Genomic DNA, 21,965 nt, shown 5'->3' with positions numbered 1-21,965 from the left:
AAATGTTTTTGATAATCAGTCCAACGCATATTACTCTGGCGACTTTACATCTGATGATGTGTTGTTTTACTAGGACAGCCCAAGACAGGAGTTGAAACCAGTATCTATTCCCGTAGACCAGAAAGGACCCTACGTAGAAATGAAGGTTGGGAATAGGGAACACATTTTTCTAGTGGACACAGGTGCGCAGAAATGTTCAAATGACCATCAGCCGGTTCCAGAAATACCACTGCCAGGGCAACTTAATGTCTCAGTAGGGTTCTCAGGTACACCAGTAATTAGTCAGTACCTATAACACTAGCTCCATTCACCAAGTCCAGCCCATTTCTTTTGACAAAAAATTGCGGTGAAAATTTGTTGGGTTTAAATTTGCTGAAGAAATTGAATGCGGTTATTTATTGTTCTCCTGATAGAGTGTATTTGACAATATCACCACAAAACTCCTGTATCACAATTTTTTATCTAAACCATTACCAACCAAATTGAGTAAAGTACCAACTTGTATATGGGCAGTAAATGATAACGATATTGGTCGTTTAAAAGTAGAGCCAGTAAAAATCGTTTTGAAAGAAGAATTACATTGCCGTGTATGCCACAATATAAAATCTCGGCAGAAGGGGAGAAAGCACTGAAATGCATTGTGTCAGATTTAATTAAAAGAAGCGTAATTGAAGAGATTTCAGGTAGCACTTGCAATAGTCCAATTCTTCCAGTTTATAAGAAAGGAGGTAATGACATACCGTACCGTTTCATAATTGATTTGCGTGGATTGAATAAAGTTGTTGATCCACAATTTCCATTAGTCCCGGATGTGACTACAATTCTAACTATGATTCCAGCTTCTGCATCGAATTTTAGTGCTATAGATCTGAACATTCGTTTTTCAGCATTCCAGTACATCCAGATAGCAGATATTTATTTGCTTTTGCCCTAGGAGGACGTTCATTTACATTCACACAAATTCTGCAGGGATACACTGCAAGTCTGAGTATTTACAGTAGAGCATTAAAAGAACAACTAGACATGCTAGAGCTACCAGCAGGTTGTCTATTGTTACAGTACAGTGACGATTTACTGATTGCAGCAGACACAGAAGATATCTGTAAAGAAAGCACAGTTACACTATTGACACATTTAGCAGCACATGGACACAAAGCTTCATTAAAAGATTCCAATATTGTCGAAAGGAGGTGGCCTACTTGGGCTACCTCCTTTCGAAGGAGGGAAGAAGATTGGATAGAAGGCATCTCTGGTATGCCTATTCGAAATACACAGAAAGAAGACAGGGCTTTAATTGGCATGGCTTCATATTGTAGGCAGTGGATTCCGAACTTCGCCATGATTGTGAAACCAATAGTGGCATTGACAAGGAAGGATGTTGCCCTGCCTTTGCCATGTAGCATGGAACGTCAAAAAGCATTTGACCTGCTCAAAGCTGCATTATGTTCAGCTCCAGTTTTGGGCACACCAAATTATGACAAGAGTTTCAAGTTATTTGTGCATGAAAACAATGGTTGTGCTTTGGCGGTTTTGACCTAGGAACAAGGAGGGAGAAATCGACCATGTGGTTATTTTTCTTCCACGCTGGATCCTGTTGCATGCGCGTTGCTGTGCTGTTTGCAAGCTGTTGCTGCGACTGTCGCGTCAGTAAAACAAACCGATGGTATGGTTTTAGGTCACACTTTAACCATCATGGTGCCCCACGCAGTAGACGTTCTTTTAAATAGAACGCAGACGCAACACCTTACATCAGCCATGCTGACAAGGTATGGAATAGTTCTATTTGCACCGCATATTCAAATTATGAGGTGTTGCGCTTTGAATCCAGCTGAGTTAATGCCTCCTCCCAATGAAAAAGCGGATGAAAAAGAATTCCCCCGCGATTGTTTAATGGTCACTGAACAAGAAACAAATGGAAGAATTGATCTAACAGATACCCCACAGAAAGAGCCAGATGGAGAACTGTTTTGTGATGGTTCTGGTTTTAAATTACCCGATGGCACATCAACGGCTGCATATGCCATCACAACCCCGAAGAGTATTGTAGAAAGCAAAAGAATCCCATACAATTCAGCACAGGCTGCAGAAATAATAGCGTTAACCAGAGCATGTGAAATTTCTGAAAACCTAAATGTAAACATATATAATGACAGTCAATACGCATTTGGGGTGGTACACAATTTTGGTCGACTAAGAACTGAAAGGGGTTTTCTGACATCACACGGAAGTAAGATCCAACATGGCACTTTGATAGTAAGATTGTTGTCCGCACTTGCGCTTCCCAAACGATTAGCAATAATGAAATGCGAAGCGCATAAAAAGGTAATATGTAACGTTGGAAAGGGGAACGCATTTGCAGACAAAATTGCGAAACAAACTGCCACTGATTTGCACACAAAAATGTACGTTGAGAAGTTGAAAGAGGTACCTTGCATGGTAGAAAATGGAATTGCCACAATTAAGGAAATGCAAACAGAAGCAACGCCAGAAGAAATAAAAGCATGGTCTGAGGGTCCAGCAGAGTTAGACATAGAAGGTTGCTGGGTGGACAAAAAGAAAAAGAAATTGATGTTGCCAAATGCCTATGTAACAGCGATGGTCACTATGGACCATAGCCCACCTCCTATATGTGCTAAAAAAATTATTCAACATCTAGACACAGTATGGCACAATCCGTACATTAGAAAAACTGCTGACAGGCTGGTTCAGAACTGCATGAATTGTTTGCAACATAACACTGGGAAAGGAACAGCGACTCCAGTAGGTAGTTTTGGCCACCCTCTATGCCATTTGAAGTAATCCATTTTGATTTTATAGAAATGGAAAGGTGTCATAATTACAAATACGTCCTTGTAGTGGTCTGTGCATTTAGCAAATGGGTGGAGGCCTATCCCCTAAAAGACTGCACAGCAATGAGCACAGCGAAAGTGATGCCAAGAGTATTTTTCCCATTTCGGCTTGCCAAGTGTCATATGGTCAGATAACAACGGGCTGCATTTTATTGCAGCCGTGATACTGCAGATTTGTGCAGGCCTTCAGATTGATAAAACATTCCAATCGGCCAGACATCCGATGAGTGCCGGTCTGGTAGAACGCCAGAACGGTATTTTAAAGAATAAGATTAGCAAGATTTGTGAAGGAAGTCCGTTGAAGTGGCCTGACACATTGTCATTAGCTATATTGTGCATGCAAACCTCTTTGAAGTCAAAGACTGGACTCTCCCCGTATGAAATAGTCATGGGGGGACCAGCAAATGCTTGGAGTGCCCCACATCCTAAGCGTTTGAAAGAGATTGAACACCCTTTGCTCATTACTTACTGTAAACTGTTAACTCAAAACTTGTATTTGATTCATCAGCAGGTGCAGGAGGCTCTTCCTGTCAGATATACCGGCCCAGGGCATTGTCTGCAGCCTGGAGACTGGATCCTTGTCAAGAATTTCGAAAGAAAGTCTTCACTTGCACCACGGTGGAAGGGGCCTTATCAGATCCTCCTGGTAGCACAGATTGCAGTCCAAGTGGATGACCACAAGTCATGGATACATGCCACGCATACGAAAATAATTCTGTTTCCTTTGAAAGAATTGCCTGATCCGAACGCCGAAAGAGAAACAGCTGCACTTGATCACAAAGATACCATCGGCAGTTCTCTGCCAGAAGTGCTTCCTAAGCCCGAGAAAGGGCCTGGGGAGATTGCAACAAAGATCTAAAGGCCAAAGGTGCCTCAACTTTGTCCAAATGCTGCTGCATCATCACTGATTGCATCGCAGGCTGCCACTGATCCTGCAGCTGGAATGAGAGTGCATTGTTCAGTGATCATACAGTACCTGGAGCCATAAGGTACAACCTACGTTCTCAAAGTCAGAAGTGATTGGTGTGTTTATTTTGCCTCTGTTCCCAAACACGGATGGAATGGGAAATGGAGGCCTAGGGAAATGGAGCGTATGAGCTGTATCAATCTGCATCAAATTGAAAGCTCCGACACGCGGTTTCCCGGTGCTACCATTGAAGGGTGAAGGACCAGTGTGACCCCATGGGGACAAGCGGAGGGGCATATGGTACCGACACAATTGATGCTTGCTCCTGCCTTATGTGGAGCTCTGTGCGAATCAACATCAGCCTGCTGCCATTTATTAAGCAGGCTAGCCTGAATTGGTGCAAACGCTTTGCTGCTATTTGAACGCTTTGCTGTTTAACGTGTCTTGCTGTGGAGAACTTTTTCACGACGAACATTTCCGAGATAAACATTGCAGATAATGCCCACACTTACTCTTGCTTCCTCCTGCACTGATGCTGTAGACATTAAAAACAAAGACTAAACGAGGCCCCAGAAGAGTTGGTTTCGGAAGAAATATGCTAATAATTATATCACTTTGCATCCTGATTACATTGGTCCCAATATTATGATATCTGGAAACTGTGCATCCTTTGAGCTTTCTTTTACCTGCTACCAATGCTCCTGCCACAAGCAGCCCAGTACATGTGCTCTCTTATACTCTCCCCTCACGAGAAATAAGACACAGAAGAGGGAATGATTATAACACATTGCTTTTGATTATGAATATGACTCATGCTATTCTGAATAGGTCCATTTGCTGGGTTTGCTCCCATTTACCCAGCATGGCAGAAAAGGAATGGGTTGGTATGTGCAGCCATCACCGCTTAATACCACATGTTATGTATCATTGAGCGCATTATTTTACGAAAAGTGGAATAACAGTGATACTGGTCAACTCGATGGAACAAACATGGACGAGTTTGAAAAAGTGGTCATGGAACCAGTGGGTTGTTCCATGTTTAACAGGGCAAGCATAATAGAACCAATGACAAAACCAGTAGATAGGCTCTTTGTGCCTTACAAATCTTCTGTAATCATTTTCCACATGGCTCCTGTAGGGAATAAGGATGTTGTGCCTCCCTCCTATACTATTAATTACAGTCCACGTGCTGTCCCATTTTGCTTACAAAAAAAGGGTTCCTATTCGGTGGGAAAGTTTACTAGATGTATGAATATTGCAGTGCTTGAAAAAGAAGTGGAACCACTATATGTAGGTGATCCTGTTTATTTTATATGTGGAGAACAGGCCTATCCCTGGTTGCCTAGAAATTGGGGAGGAACCTGTTACTTAGGACTACTTTTCCCTGGTGTAATCCTTTCCAAAACGTCAGACATATCCAAACTATCTAGATCTAGGCCATGACAGGATGATACAGGACTGATTGCAGGCGATATAGCAAAGTCATTTATACCATTTTGGGGACAAGCAATAAATTCATGGAATATAAGGAAACTGTCCAGGGTGTTAGAAAGGACGATAAATGGAACTACCGAAATACTCTATAACATGACACTAGAAGAGAAAACAGTTAGATTAATGACACTTCAGAATAGAATGTCTCTTGATATAATTTTGGCTGATCGTGGGGGGGTGTATGCAAAATCGTGGGGTCAGCGTGCTGTGTATTCGTAAGTGACTCCTCCCCTATGATTTTTGAAGCGATCAAGAAATTGCACGTCCTGAGTTCTGATCTTCATGTCCCCAGAGGTGGTTGGAATCTGAACATAAGCACATGGTTTTGGGAACTACTGCGTACATGGGGATGGAAACAAATTGCAATTTTGGTCATGGTACTTGGGATCCTCATGTTCTGCTGTTGCATACACTGCCTGCCAATCTTTGGTTCTGAAATTACAAATGAATGTGTACACGCAATAAAAGTGAAACCCCCTCACATATTAAATGAAGGTGCAAATCACGAAATCGAAACAATCAAGGAATTCATGTCAATTAATGTTGAAGATGACGATTATAGTAGCATGCATAGTTCAGAATTAGATACATGGTCAGATGAAGATGAGATGTATGGCTGATGCTCTTGGCTTATGGCAAAAGTCCAGAAACGACCCTAATCGTGTATAGTATGTATATTATGTTGGCCAGAAACCAATCGCATCATGTGACAAACATCGCAAACACAGAATCGTCAGTATAACCAGAGGGTGTCCATTTTGTGTAATATCCGCCATTTACTTTTTTCTTTTCTGTCAAACGCTTTGCAAAATGTATTCTATTCTGAAAGCTCATACACGGTGCAAGGCCAGAGCCTGCATGTTGAAAGATCAACCCAGACAGGAATGCCAAACAGTACAGAAATACATGGTTTTCCTCCCTCACAAAGTCCTTGGAGGCAAGCAGAAACGGCATTTAATCAGCGGCCCAGGCGCCTCAGAACAGCCTGACCCCTAGTTCATGAACAGAAACGGGTAGATAATGTACGATGGAATGTGTCTCTCTTACGAACACGATATCCTTGCTGAACAAGTGCTTTATGTTCTGCTTAACAAAGAACTGTCTCTGCAACTGTTGCTAAAATAAGTATAATTAGATTGAATAAGAAACTTGTCATAATGTGTCATAATTGTCATGATTGTCAATCACCGAACCCTAGCCCTAGAAGATACATTATGGGCGGTTTGATTTGCCTTAGAAGATTGCATGTTTGTATATATGTTACTGCTTGAGCGATGCTCGCTCTCTTGCGTCTCACATGGTCTGGGTGACACACGTTGCCAGACGTTAGACCCCAGTCGGCCGACTGAGCATACTTTGCAATAAACCATATTACTTGGAAAATCGAACCTCGTGTCGGTCGTATCACTTGTAAATGGTGATTGTGCCTTAGTTTCCATATGCAGGGGTCTTTACGGCCTAGCACGGCCTTAAGAGTTTACTGGTCGCCATAGTTGGGGACCAGGCTGGGGACATATGGGCAAGGGCTGGGTACCCTGGGATAAGTCTTGCAGATAATGAACATGATGGAGCAGCCTTTAATGAAGTAAGGGCAAGGGTATGGGATGCCCTACCAATGATGTACCCAGATATCCCTGATTTACATTCTTTAATGCAGTGCACAATGGGTGATGATGAGGACCCAGTTAGGTTTATTCTTAAGTTAGAGGAAATGTGGAGAGTTGAGACAGGAGGGCAATGGGACCACTCACTACCATTTTTGTATTTTATCGTAAATAAGGAATTACCAAAAGAGGTCCTGAAGGCACTAGATACAATTGTGGGAGTTGAAGCCAACGGGTGGGCGGAAATACAAAGTATAATAGTCCACCATTCTAAGAGAATCAAGGAGCGGGACAGGGAGACAGCCCAGAAGCAGCAAACAGACAAGGCAAAACTAGTGTAAATGAAACTAAATAAGGTTGTCGTCCAAGCACCGGTGACGGCACCGGGTCAGGGGGAAAGGACAGGAGACAACAATTTGTGAATGCCACAATTGTGGCACTATGGCGTGAAGGACAGGGACAATGAGGTGGGGGAGCAGTACCCCAACCCACAGTGGCAGTATGAAGGAGCATCAAAGGGAAGAGGAGAATTTCAAGAAGCAGGAGGCTTTGGGGATGGGGCCCCAGGGAGAAGGATTGGGACCATCACAGTGCTGGTATTGCAGGAGATTGGGGCATTTCGCAAGGGAATGCAGGAACAGGCCTGGGATGGGATTTAATTATGGGCCATCACCACCAGGGCAGCGATTCCAAGGGCCTCAAGGAACGGGACACCAACAATTTGGACAAGAGTGTACAAATGAGTTCCCTTATGGAGCTGACAGGCAAGGGCAACGTGGGTAACAACCGCAGCAGGATGAGGGAACACAGTTTAACAGGATGGCAGGGGAAACAAGTGCCCCGTTCCAAGGAGTTACAATGGCGGGGCGGCCATTTTTCATTCCCCAGGTACAAACGCATATTCAGATTAGGACAGCCCACAGAGAACTCGCGCGTCCAATCCTATTGCCAACCGCACACCCTGAAGAGGAGCCCTTGGTGGAGGCAGAAACACACAATTTATTTGTATGGTAGATTCAGGTGCAACTAAATCATGCATTATGGGGGGAACTTTCCATTATCAGGTAAGCAGGACGACCAGAGCTCGAGTCCTCTGACCCCAGTGCAGGACCCAAGCAGTGAAGGATCCCCAACCGGTATCCGGTATCCGAGATCCGCGACAGTGCTGTTAATCAAATGCTGAAATGGCAAAGGGCTGCTTAACCGAAAAGGGCCCGTAGCTGCTGACTACCTCCCAAGTACTGCCGCCGTAGCCCTCCAGATGTCCTCCCTCTTGTCCCCACGACTGAGGCTCAGGAACACTGGGTCTGCACTGCAGTAGCAGGACAAAATCCAGCTGCACCACTCTTCTTCAAACCAGAGGTACTGTGTAGACTTGGGGTACTTACCTCATTGTCTTTTTAGATGTGCTTTTCTCGGTTGGGAATTGCAGTGGCTTACTTTTAGAGTTGATTCCAACTCTCCTTCCACAGACCTAACAGCTTGTGACCCTACAAGTGATTTTCTAACAAACTCTCTAACTTTGTGCAAGACTTTGATTCTAAGAAGTGCCTCAGCTCCATAGACTGTTTCAAATTGACCTTGGCTGTCCTGGCTCCCTGCAGACCCTTCTAGCCCATTGACTTTGATATTGTGCGTCCCTCATAAGTGGTAACTTGTTTTAGACTGTTACTGCCGGGAAAGATTTCATTGGAAGATTTAAGTGTCCACACATATACCAAGAACCTTTTCCTTCCTTAAACCTTTCCTTTCTGCAACCTCAGACTCTGCAAAATGGTCCTTGTGATTTAAAGGGATGGTCTAGTAAAAAATGTTATTTAAAAAATAGATAGGCAACATAAAAAAAAAAAAATTACTAGCATTCTCCGTTTTAAAACTTCCTATGTAAAATTTTGAGCTATTCAAGCTCAAAATTCGCAAAAGCAAGCACATGGGCGCATCCATTTTGTGAAATGGAGGCCCTCCTGTGCTGGCTTTTGCTTTTGCGGCACTAATGAAGGAAAAGCCAGCCAGCTGTAGTAAACAAAGGCTACCGCTGGGTGGCTTTCCCTTCATTAGTGCTGTAGGCGGAGGACGGGGACCGGAGACCAGAGCAGGAAAGCTTCAGCTGAATCTCGGTAAGTGCTATTTTTTTTAAAAAAAAAAATAAGCACTAGCTGCGTTTTTTTTTTCTAAGTTTTCCGGGCTGGAGGAGCCCGGAAAACTTAGAAATAAAACCGCAGCTTTAAAAACGTTGTATTTATGTTTGCGGTCGCTTTTGAAGCGACCGCAAACATAAATACAATGTTATTGTGTTGGAAAACGCTGCGGTTTTTCTTTCCAAGTTAATCAGGCTCCTCCGGCTCGGAGGAGCCTGAGAAACTCGGAAAGAAAAACTGCAGCGTTTTCCAACACAACCGCGTGCGTTTCTGCCTGCTGTGGCTATCACTTTGGGTCTCCGGTGCTCCCAGGCGAGCACCGGAGACCCAAAGTGAAAGCCACAGCAGGCAGAAACACACGCAGTTATGTTTACATGCCGCGTAGTGTTTCTACCTGCAGCTGATTTCCCATTTGGGTCTCTCGGGCTCCCCGTGAGGAGCCCGAGAGACCCAAATGGGAAATGCTAAATGCTGCGTTGTCTGCCTAAATCTGCTTTCACGGGGAGCCCGAGAGCCCCAAATGGGAAAGCAGATTCAGGCAGAAACAACGCGGTTGTTTTCCGCAATGCCGCGTTGTTTCTGCCTGAATCTGCTTTACCATTTGGGGCCCTCGGCCTCCCCGTGGGGAACCCGAGAGCCCCAAATGGTAAAGCAGATTCAGGCAGAAACAACGCGGTTGTGTTGGAAAATGCTGCGGTTTTTCTTTCCGAGTTTCTCAGGCTCCTCCGAGCCGGAGGAGCCGGAGAAACTTGGAAAGAAAAACCGCAGCGTTTTCCAACACAATAACATTGTATTTATGTTTGCGGTCGCTTCAAAAGCGACCGCAAACATAAATACGTTTTTAAAGCTGCGGTTTTATTTCCTCCAGCCCGGAAAACTTAGAAAAAAAACCGCAGCTAGTGCTTATTTTTTAAAAAAAAATAAATAGCACTTACCGAGATTCAGCTGCAGCTTTCCTGCTCTGGTCTCCGGTCCCCGTCCTCCGCCTACAGCACTAATGAAGGGAAAGCCACCCAGCGGTAGCCTTTGTTTACTACAGCTGGCTGGCTTTTCCTTCATTAGTGCCGCAAAAGCAAAAGCCAGCACAGGAGGGCCTCCATTTCACAAAATGGATGCGCCCATGTGCTTGCTTTTGCGAATTTTGAACTTGAATAGCTCAAAATTTTACATAGAAAGTTTTAAAACGGAGAATGCTAGTATTTTTTTTTTATGTTGCCTATCTATTTTTTAAATAAAAAGTTTTACTAGACCATCCCTTTAAGTCACCTCAGGGTGTAGAAATTGTGTAAGCAGCATACCCAAAGATTATCCACTAACCTGTTCTGATTCTGAAAAGGAATTTTAAAGTATATTTACATTGTTACATGAATTGACATTTTAAAGAACGCTTATTTAAAAATTGATGTTAAACAAATAAAGAAATATGTATGACAGAAACCTTGATTGCAAGTGTTACTTGTTTACTTGTATATACACATTTTATTGTTACAGCTCCACAGCTTAGACTTACCCCACTTGAGATAGGCCTGGCCCATCAGTCACAGTACCAACTTGTGTAGTACAGAACTACACCAAAAGGTGGGTTACTTACTACCAAGCAGATAAGTGTTATGTAGTCTCACACAGTGTGACTGCACATATTCTTACCCAACAGTGAGTGGTGGTGTAGGGTGTGTACAGGAGTATAGGATGATGGTGGGTAGGTGTGGATGGTGATGGATACTTTGGTGTTGGCTGATGGTATCTGTAGATGGTGGTATGAATGCTGGCATAGGAAGTTGGTGTGTATGTATGGATGGGTGTGTATGGTGGAAAAGCCTCAGCGTATGGATGGTAGCGTAGGGTGCAGAGGGTATGTGTGGATGGTGGTGTAGGCTAGTGGTGGAGGGACTCCTGGAGTAGAAAGGTGTAGAGTATAATGGCTATCTGTGGATGGTGGCCTAGAGCGTGGGTGAATAGCGACAAAGTGCAGATGGTGGAAGAGGGTGTGTATAGCCTCTTCTGTTTTAAGATAATCTTCAATTTTCCAGTGTCTTTTCAAACTAATTTTGGTATTTTCTGCTTTAAGAGGGTAGAATTGGTCGGAGCTGAGACAAATTCCCTGTTTAGATGATTTTTCAGTCATCTTTTCGGATGCTCTACAACACAAAGATACGTGCATTTTTGGTTCCACTCTTAGATTAGTTATTCAGGGTATTTTCGTGTTCACATTACGAATACAAAAACACAAACTAGGAGAGTTCCGATGTCCTACAATACAAAGCTACATGCATTTGTTTGTGCCGAGATTTGTAGTTGAGTTTTCAGATATATTGTTATAGGTTTGCATTTTACATTACATATTACGAATACACATACACTGCTACAGCTCAGGGCATGCCAGATACATTCCACTTTGATACCTCAAGGTGAGCAATGTGATTTTCAAAATGTTTGAAGCATTCACAACTCCATGGTAAAGCGTGCATGTGTGCCAGAAATCTTGACCATCGAAGCAGACTATTTTAGAGAAACCAAGTTCAGAAAATTACATTTTCTCTATTGGAATATCCAGTCTAGGGAAGTGAAAAAAACAGGTTTCTTTCAACTTCTTACAACTTCTCTACCAGGGCACGGATTCTTACCAATTTTAGCATGATTTATCGGATCGGCCATGATCAGTGGTTTGCCAAATTTAGTGAAGATCCATCTGCGGGTTTAAAAATTACAGAGGGAAAGAATTTTTGAATGTTCTCATGTAGAGCTCAACACAACCTTGAACCGATACTGCTTCTAACATTACGGTATAATACACACAAAAGACACCTCACCTTACTTCCCTCTACGTTTCACTGCCACTCATCCCCCGTGCTCAGTACCCCTCACCTTGTTTAAGTCCTGCAACAGAGCTTCATTGATGGCCGCTTTGTTCTCCTCCAGAAGTTTCCCCAGGCTCTGGATTTGGGCCAGCCGGAATTCCAGCGATCTGGTCTTCCCCGCATCAAAACTAGCTCTCAGGCGGCCCACAATATCTGCGTAACTTGACATGCTGAGGAGAAAAAGGCAGCATAGGGTCAGACACCATGGAGGGCCTCCTGCCGGTGGGATACACTTTAATGGACGAGTGTGTGTGATGGGTGAAAGTGCAATGTCAGACTTGGGGTGCATTATTTGAGCAATGTTGTCTTCTGTAACAGAAAAGCAAGGGTGCTGTGGGTCAGGATTGGAGCACATTGGCAGACCCTATGGGCTTGCAAGATGGAACGCCTAGGGTGCTGTGGGTCAAGAAGAAAAGGCAATGACGCAAGGTGCTGTCTGTGGTGGACTAGGTAGCAACGGGTGATGCAGGCTAGGCTTCAGGCACATCCTCAGGTTTTTCACCATAAAGTATGATGGCATATGCTCTGACGTGCAAGAAATGACCCCTCCCCACTGCACTAAAAACAGTAAAGCCTGGGTTCTTCTTGGTAGTCTCCTACCACCATTAAGGGAAAGTACTGAACAAGAGCCTAACGATTGACGTTGAATGGAAGTCTTTTTCTAGGAATTGCACTGCTCGCCTCAGACAACCAACCAATCTGCAGTACATGGTAGTCAAAAGCAGTCTGACCAGTATTGAAACAGTTCTGAGACACCACATGTCAACATAAACAAGACTTTGGCACATTCCATATACAACGCATACATGAAGTGTTCCAAATCCAAAACCCAATCGCACGTTCATATATCAATGTGGGGTACCACAGTTTGTGTGCAAACAGCAGACACGCACAGAAAGAAGGGGCAAGGGTCAACATCCTCATTGGGCCACTAATTGTTAAGCTTGGTCTATTCCGGACTAGCACAATGCTGAGACGTCCACAAACAGCCAATAGGAGTGCATTTCCAGTTAGAATGTCTGACAGAAGGGAAAAGTTAGTTTATAATGCTGCGCATTCCCCCTTAATGATATGATATATGATTGGTTATTTATAAAGTGCTTAACACCCTGAGGTTTCCAAGAGCGGACCCGGGATCAAGCCTGTGTTGCTGCCCTCACATACTCTTTAGGGCATCATAGCCTTCACCTGCACAATTTCAAGAGTACCTGTACCAAACTTCATATGCAGGATTACGATTTTCTTAATAGATCTAGGTCTCATGACCTCTGCCTCGCCCAACTTCCAGTCTTTTGGTGGCATTTCTTGCAACATTTTTATTAGCCTCACCTATTTCTGTCCCTTCTAAACTCGATCACAGATTACCTCTTGCTGAACACCATGAACATCAAGCAACTCATCAAATAACCGACCCACAACAAAGGCAACACACTCCACCTGGTACTCTCCACTTCTATAGCCATCATATGCCCTCCCACCTTTGGACTGGACAGATCATGCAGTAATAACCATCCTGCTCCACAACACTCCCACCATCAGGGCCTACCTTAACCAACCAAGACACCACACAGCTTTTTCAAGAACTTTCTCATGAACATACTGTAAGAAAACGTCCTTACCTTGGCCTCCACGTCTGACCTCTTGGCAAATGACAATGCCCAGCTCATCCCGCTCAATCCCACAATGAGGCCATCAACACTTGTGCACCACTGACACTTTGACTCAACAAATATGATCCCCTCTGCATCTTGGTACACAGGAACTCATCAACAGCAAGCATGCCAGCCGCAGAAAAAAGATCTAGAGAAAATCATACCACCAACTGGAAGACCTCATCACCCTGAGAACCCTTCGGTCAGCACACAGACCAATCACCACCACATCCAAAGCAAATTACTACACAACAACCATCATGGAAGCATCCAACAAGACCAAGGGGTCATGTGAAGAACTGCAGCAATCAACTGCCAGACCCTGCAATACCACAATCCATTGACAAAATCAACACCATCAACCGCCTTTTCACAGACAAGAGAGATAAGGAAAGGCAACACTTTGACAGCTGAAAAAAGATTACTGACATCCCATCAATGTCAGCCTTGACATCAAGATGGATTAGCAGCCCTTAAACCCATCAACTACAAAGATGACATTATCCCATCCTCAGCAAAGGTGAAGCACACAGATCGCTTTTCAACATCAACGTATCTCTCACATAAGACACCTTCCCAGATGTCCTGGCAACCATATTATCACTTACACCCTCCAATTGCAAGGGCGACACCTGTCCTACACACATAGATCCTCATTATGAGTCAGCCGGTCCGGAAACAACGGTGGCGGTAAATCCGCCGCCACCGTTGTTTCCGGACTGGCTGTTTCTGAGTTCTGCAGGCGGGAGGTGTCACTCCCCCCAGGGCTGGCCTGGCGGGAGTAGCACGTCCCGTCTGCAGACGGGAAATGGAAACACTGGCTCCGTCATAGACGGATCCAGTGTTTCCATTGTCCCCATGGAGTCCTATAGGACTCCATGGGAATGGGGATTTACAGAATTCCACCTCCGGAATTACCAGGTCACCAGGGTTGTAATGCCCCGGTGATTCCGGCAATCACGGAGGCGGAATGGTATTTCGGGTCTGGCAGCAGCCTGACGTTTTTTTAGCACAGCTACAGCCGGACTCGTAATGAGGCCCACAGTCAAGCTCTGTGCCCCGACCCAGACACCCATTATTACGGACTTTGCTAGCGCATCATTATTGTCCCTAACAGCATAAAATCCACCCAGGTTACACCACTCCTCAAGAAACCATCCCTAGACCCTACCATTCCCACAAACTACTGACCCATTATGACTGTCCCCTTCTTCCTCAAAATACTAGACCGGCTAGCCTACACACAAGTGCACCTGTTCCATGAACAGAATCACCTGCTTGGAAGGAGACAGTCTAATTTCCCCCAAAAACTTAGTATCGAAACAGCCCTTCTTGACCTGAAAATCCAAATGGGTATCTGCGACTCAAGCAATTTAGCCGTCCTCCTCCTTCTTTATCTCCCTGCAGCATTCGATCTTGTAGACCATGACACCCCCTGCCATCCCCTCGGTCTACATTTCCACTTGTCTTCCGAGGCCACAATGTGGATCAACTCCATCCTCAGAGAATGCACCACTAGAGCGTTCATTGGTGATGCAGCTGCCGGACCCCGCAAGGCTCCTGTTTAACTCCCACGCTCTACGACACATACACCAAGCCCCTATTTGACCTCCTAGATTCCCTGGGGTTCATTTACACCAACTTTGCAGATGACAAGAAAATACTCATCTCTATCACAGGTGACCACTCCTGTGTGTACAGCATTACACAAAACTGGATGGCCTCCGATAGCCTCTGCGTAAATGATAAAACAGAGGTTGTCATCGTTGGCTCCTTAAAACGACTCAACAACCTTGACACTTCCTTTGCTACCTTCTGCATCAATGATTACATCATCCCAGCCCTAAAGCATGTCAAAATGCTGGGTGTCCACCTGGAAGTAGAGCTAACCATGACCAGACACATTAATGCTCTAGCATCAACCACTTCCCACACGTCTAGGCTTATTTCACTGATTAGGCAATTCCTTTCTCTGAATATTTACCTCATGCTAGCGAGAGCACTTATCTCCAAATTCGACTACTGCAACGTTGTTTGACTTATGGGCACATCAGCATCCAACCTAGCTAAACTCCAACTCCTACAGAAAAAAGTCTTGCGCACTGTCCTAGGATTACAGCATTCATATTGAACAACTAGGCGAGAAGCCCATCGGTTGCCGAAGCTCGCATTGACTTTAAAACTCTGACTATTGCCCACCTGTGCATCTACAAAGAGGCGCTCCTCTACCTGAACGACAGAATCGCCCAGAACTACCACCCTGTGAGCTCTTTAAGATCCAGCACCAGTACCTCACTGCGCACCCCACGTTCTAAGAACAATAGGGCAGGTGGTGTCAGTTTTTGTGTTACTGCACCAGCTCTCTGGAACTCCCTGCCGGTCTCCATCAGAAATCAACATTCTGACACTACCTTCAAAAATCGTGTAAACACCTTGTTGTTAGATAAATATGACTAATGTTTGAACCAAAGGTACCTGCCGTTTCCAAACTCTGGACCAAACGCTATGATACCCCAGGGTCTGGGGGTTATACAATGTCATAAAACAAAAATAAATGCACTGAAAATGTGAACGATCCTCCCCTTGTTGAAGAAACCAGACTTGACCCAGATGACCTGGCCAACTATCATCCCACCATGCTTCTACCCTGTGGATTGAGAAGACCATGGGCATCCAATTGCATGAAAGGATCCCCCAGCGCAATCTCCTGCAGGACTACCAATGTGGTTCTGACCACAATGCACCACAGAGACCGACGCCATCCAAGTGATCAATGAAGCTCTATACAGGACCCCTGCTAACTTGCACTCCATGACCTCTGTTCTGAATTTGATACCATCTACAATGAAGTACTCCTCAACATCCTTGTCACGCTCATGAGCTTCTACGGAACAGTCCTGCATTGGTTCATCTCCATTTCACTCTAACAGAGACCATCTAGTCCTGATCGGCCCCAACCAACCCCTGCAGTGCCCAGCAACATTCAGAGTTCCACAAGGCTCCATACTGTACCCTGTCCTCTTCAACCTCTACATGGAACTTGTGGGTGAACTTCCTGCCAACACAGATATCAAGATTCACCAATAAGTAGGTGACACATAGTTTTACCTAAAGATTAATTGCATCAACAGCATCCATTGACTCAAACACGGTCTGTCCCTCATCCAAGGCTGGATGTCAAGCACCTTCCTGAAGCCAAACCATAAAAAAACTGAATTAATTCTCCTAGGAAACCCCACCGAGCATGCCCAGGTCCAGGCTTGGTTGACGGACATGAAAATTTACTCATTCATGCCTCAACTCTCACCCAGTGTACCATCTCTCTGCTTTACTATGGACTGTAAACGCACATTCGAAACACAGATTTCCATGAAGACCCCAGCAGCATGGTGCCATCTTGCACTCCTCTGTAAAGTCAGACCTTTCATCCCTGCCCCGAGTTTCAGGGCAGTTGTCCAAGCCCTGGTTAATATACCACCTGGCTGTGACCAGACCCTACTTGCACGAGTCCGAGATGCCACATTGACGCCTCTGAAAGCCGTCCAGCTTGCATTAGGCCCACTCCTGATTGAGCTCTTTACACATTAGCACCCTGCGAGTGGCAGCCAGCCAATCGGGTGGCTGGAAACGGGGCTGATACTCCCGATTTGGCCTGCGTTCCAAGACGCCTGATGGCCGGCTCTGCAGCACGCCATATCCTCGCCCCACGGCCCCCTCCGACATTCCGTTCCCGTTTTACATTTTTTATTATTGTATGCTTTGCTCGGGCTGTTAACTCGGGCTGCTGGACCGTTACCCCTGCTATGGCCTGTGGAACAGGTTAAGAACGCCATATTGCGTACCAGCTGCACTAAGTATTTCGGCTCTTCTTAGTAAGTACATATACATTGTTTTGTCTACCACCCCGATCGATTGTTGCTTGGAGCAGGACTTATTTATTCTTTGTCGACTGTAACGTGAAGGGCGTATTTGGGGAACATGCAATCTATCTTATGTTCAGGCTCAAGGTTTCCCAGTCATTGCCTACTGGAAATGGCAGGAGGAGGCCTTGTGTCAATCCTGTACAGGACTTTAAGGGGGGATTAGAAATCGAGGGGGGAGGCTCTCATTTGGGGGCGTGGATTGTGGGAGGGGTGTGGCCTAAAAGTACACAAATCGTAGGGTATACACACAAATATATATAAATGTTATATATTTGTGTGCATACCTTACTACGGTTTGTGTACTATGCAAGCCATCTTTTCTAAACATAGAAATATGTAACATATTTCTACGTTTATAAAAGATGGCTTGCAAAGTACACAAACCGTAGTAAGGTACGCACACAAATATATAACATTTATATATATTTGTGTGTATACCCTACAGTTTGACTAGTTTTCAGGCCATCTTTTTTAAACATTCCGAGTTTATAAAAGATGGCTTTGAAAGTACACAATTCAAGCCATCTATTATAAAGCTTTGACTACGGACAAACGTGTCCGTCGGCAAAGCTTTATAAAAGATGGCTTGAAATGTGTACTTTCAAAGCCATCTTTTATAAACCTCGAAATATGTCCAGGAATCCCCAGGTTCGCCGAGGGTTAAAGACGCTTCGGCGATCTGGGGAAACAAAGGGACAGTAAGTCAGTAACTGCCTCTGGTGACCTCTCGCGCGAGGGGTCACCAGAAGCAGTTACTATGACTGACGGAAGTGGCAGCCAGGCACAGTCATCGCTGTGGCTAGCTGCCACTTCTGTCAGCTCGCCTGACTTCATTGCAGGCGCATCTCCGGTCGCGGCTGCGGCCGCGACGGGATAATGCATCCCGCGATTCCCACCAATGTTGCTGTAGGACAGGGGCCCCGGCAGGGACCCGGCTCAGTCCCACTTTTTGGAGACTGCCGGGGCCCGGCCCCAGCAGGCCCCGGCCCACTTTAAACACTGATCCTGTAGTTGCAGCACCGATCAGGTTAAACACGCATTGCGTATAGGACACGCCCACTATTCTTTTATCACAAGTGCATCATCAGCACACCCTACCAAAGCTTCGGAAATAGGGGCTGCACGGTAGACCACCAACCAAAAAGTAGAATCTCTTTCCCTGCCCCTAAACAGCCAGGCTACCTCCCCCGCTATCCTATGCCCATCCTAATCTTCCTATCCTGTCTTGAAAACATTGCAACTTCTTTTTCACCTCCTCCCTTTTAAACTTTGTGGGCGCGCCAAGACCCTTTGAGTAGGGCCAACACTGTATACAAGTTTAAATAAAATAAATGAGTGTGTTGATAGTCCTCAGCCACTCTTGGGCAAACTCACCCAAAAATGACCCACAAATAATTGTGGGTCTCCACTTAGTAATTCAAGCAACCTGTGAATTTGTGCGAGTCACTTTGGGCTTCCTTGTGGTGGGATTTGGAAGCCCATCGAATGGAAATAGACATAGTATTTTCGCGTCGGGTAGCGTGAAAAGGAAACATGCCCCACGACCACATGGGCATGCAGAACAACAGTTCATATGTAGTGCCAATCTATGCACAACCGCACCACAAAAACAAGATGGAAAAACTCTCCCTTTCATTTTATGCGTGTTGGGCACATATATATTTGTATGAGGGCCTCGGGATACAGCTGGGGTAAACTAAGATCACTCTGTTTTTTCCATTGCACTTACCATCAAAAAGGTTTGTAGGATAATCTGGAAACTGAACACAGTGAAAGTCTCGCAAAGATCACAGACGTCATTACAAGTTTGGCGTTATTCCGGTTTTATAGTTGCCAAAATGCCAACAAACTCAATAACTGTTACCGCCACTTGGCCCCATGGAGTTACCGCGGGATAACAAGTGATGGTAATTCCCAATTGTTGCAGTTCATAGGACTCCATTGGGATTTTTTGGCGGATTTACCACCGGCAGAATTAATCTGCGGTAAGTCTGCCGATTTCTGGAGGTAAAAGTGGAGGATTTACAACCAGCAACAAGCTGGAGGCAAATCCTCTATTTTTCAAACAAAAATTGTCAGATTTAAAGCACGGTAATACCACCAGCAGTAAATCCACGACAAATGGTGATTTGGCGTGGGTGAAAAGTGGCGGTAACAGAGTTACTGCTACTTTTTTCCCCCACACTGCCAACCTTTTAATGAGGCCCCATGTCATGACTGCCCAACATTTGTCCTCTTTTTCCAGTATCTAGGATCATGAACCGATCTTGTCCACTCTAGTGAAATCTAAGCACAATGCTGTTAACGTGAGCTCCAGAGGGACATTTCATCACAATCCCCCCTGCCAGAAAGACAACTTTTTTATTGCACGTGTGTTGTGGCTGCCTCTGATGTGCTACATTTGCAAAGCTAGAACTAGAGAACATTGTTTGTCTAAAATGGCCAGACAGGCCAGATGCCCCAGAGCTTCTCATTTAGAGTCAACTTGATTGTTTTATGTTTCTGAGGCCTATCATTTTGTGCAAAAATACTCCACGTATTAAGGTCACTGTGTGCTAGATTGTTCAGTATTCAGGTAGAAAAGTTGGTATCGTCTTATCTTTTTATGTATAGCACTTCATTTTGTATTCCTCTAGCTTTTAAGCACCGTCAAAATAGGTGCAATTACTACCAAATGTAATAGTACTTAATGTATCAACATCAGAAGGATAAGGGTAGGGAAGGGGACATAGTACACAAAAAGGTGTTCCCATGTATGAAATTATTCAACTTTGTAAAAATAACTTATACTATTTGCATGTTGCCTTAAATAGGGATTTAATCATCACATATTTTTACAGATCAATGGTACCTGTATATATATTTTGTAACATAAGTCCTGTTAGTATTAAGGGTCCCAATTATGCAGAAATCAAAATAAAGAAAGAAGTAAATAGAATGTACAACAAATTGTTTTTTTAATTTTTTTAGCAAAATAGAAAATTGCCTGAGACTCGAAGTAAACAGTCCGGCTTGATATAACGCTGATTAATCAAAAATAATGCAAAAGCTAAATGAATAGAGCAGCTTGCTGTTGTTTCAACAATTAAACAGTGATTGTGAAAAATCTAAATGTACATTTCAACATAATATGAGGAATAGCTAGCAACAGAGAAAATATTGTGGTGAGAAAACACAAACAGTAAATACTAAAACAGATTCAACATGAAAAGAAAAAACACATCCAATGTGATTAGAAACAATGTTAGTAATAAAGTTAAGCCATCATTGTGTGCATATTGACACAAGAAAAACCAATTGCAACTTATTGTTAACATCAATACATCATTATTAACATGAATAAATCAGTCCTGGGTAGAAGATACCAGTTTGATACCAGTTTAAGGCCGATGCAGAAGAGCCTACGCCCTCCGCTTGCATGAGTTGAAAAAAAGCGTGGGTAGCCAACCGCTATTGTTCTGAAGCGGAAGTTTGGCACAGTGGGCGTTTCAGTATAATTAAAAGGGTGTACCACCTTCCTCAGGTAGAGGGTTTCTCTGTTCAGCCCTGAATAGAGTATCGTGCTCTTAGGCAAACTGTGGTAGCCCAACGGTATGTTTAGCCAACAGGAAAAATCATTCAGTTGAGGCAAATGGTGTTAGGCAGAATCATGTGCAGTACCCTTTGGGAACACTACCCACAATTAAGACTACAGGTGCAAGTACAATTTCACCTTTGGTACAAGCCTGTACTACAGAGTAAAGCGGTAGCGATAGCTGAGCAGCCAGACTTATCTCAAGAGTAAAGTGAGCAGTATCAGAAGTTACACAAAGGACAGCAATTGCTATGGTTCAAACAAACACTGATTCAATGTCTGAGTAAAAGAATATACATTTATTTACACCATTTATAAAACTGTTCACTATCATAAAGCACTGTTCTTGAAAACACGGTTCTAGATCACAGATAGGGATAAACAGATTTCTTACTCTGTGAGAGTATCTATTCTATATACAAAAAGAAATCCTATTAGTTATTCAGGTATCACCCTTCACTCTTCCCACATCACGTGGAAAATTGCAAAAATAATTATCACAAATTTTATTAACCATCAATTACCATATTCTCTTAAAAAGCACAATCATAAAAATGATCATAGTACATAAAACACATACAAAATACTAAAACACCACAAGTAGAAACACCATAAGTGAATCGTGGTACAATACTTCTTCAAAGGATCAAACATGTGTACCCAACTGACACTTTGATCCATTGCCTTTCTACTTTCAGCTTATTCCCTATTAATATATCAAAACCTGACTTGTACAGGTTTCTGTCCTTTTTGAACACCAATGTAGGACATTCTTCAGGGGAATGTGTCTTGTGTCGAACCTTTAAAATCTTCTTTAGTTGGGGAGAGTACCACGTTGGTCAAAAGGATACCCTATTAGTATTGGATTTGCAATATTAGTTTCTATTTCCATATAATCAAGCCCTTATCCCTAAAGGGGCTATAACAGTATGTTCATTATTACATACCTCCAATTCCTTATATTGA

General features: G+C 44.0%; 1 protein-coding gene across 6 annotated transcripts in view; it reads right to left on the bottom strand.

Annotated features, from left to right (window-relative positions):
- ALDH3B1 (aldehyde dehydrogenase 3 family member B1) overlaps positions 1–21,965 on the bottom strand; it is a 710,542-nt gene that overhangs the window by 179,646 nt on the left and 508,931 nt on the right. For all 6 annotated transcript variants that reach the window (XM_069628929.1, XM_069628928.1, XM_069628930.1 and 3 more), the window contains one exon: positions 11,858–12,020. In XM_069628929.1, the coding sequence (XP_069485030.1) occupies positions 11,858–12,019 (162 nt within the window). In that variant the 5' untranslated portion in view covers position 12,020. The remainder of the gene's footprint in view (positions 1–11,857; positions 12,021–21,965) is intronic.

This window comes from Ambystoma mexicanum, chromosome 12, assembly GCF_040938575.1.
Source record: "Ambystoma mexicanum isolate Mex_15411 chromosome 12, UKY_AmexF1_1, whole genome shotgun sequence".
NCBI lineage: Eukaryota > Metazoa > Chordata > Amphibia > Caudata > Ambystomatidae > Ambystoma > Ambystoma mexicanum.
This window is presented reverse-complemented; position numbering and strand designations above follow the sequence as displayed.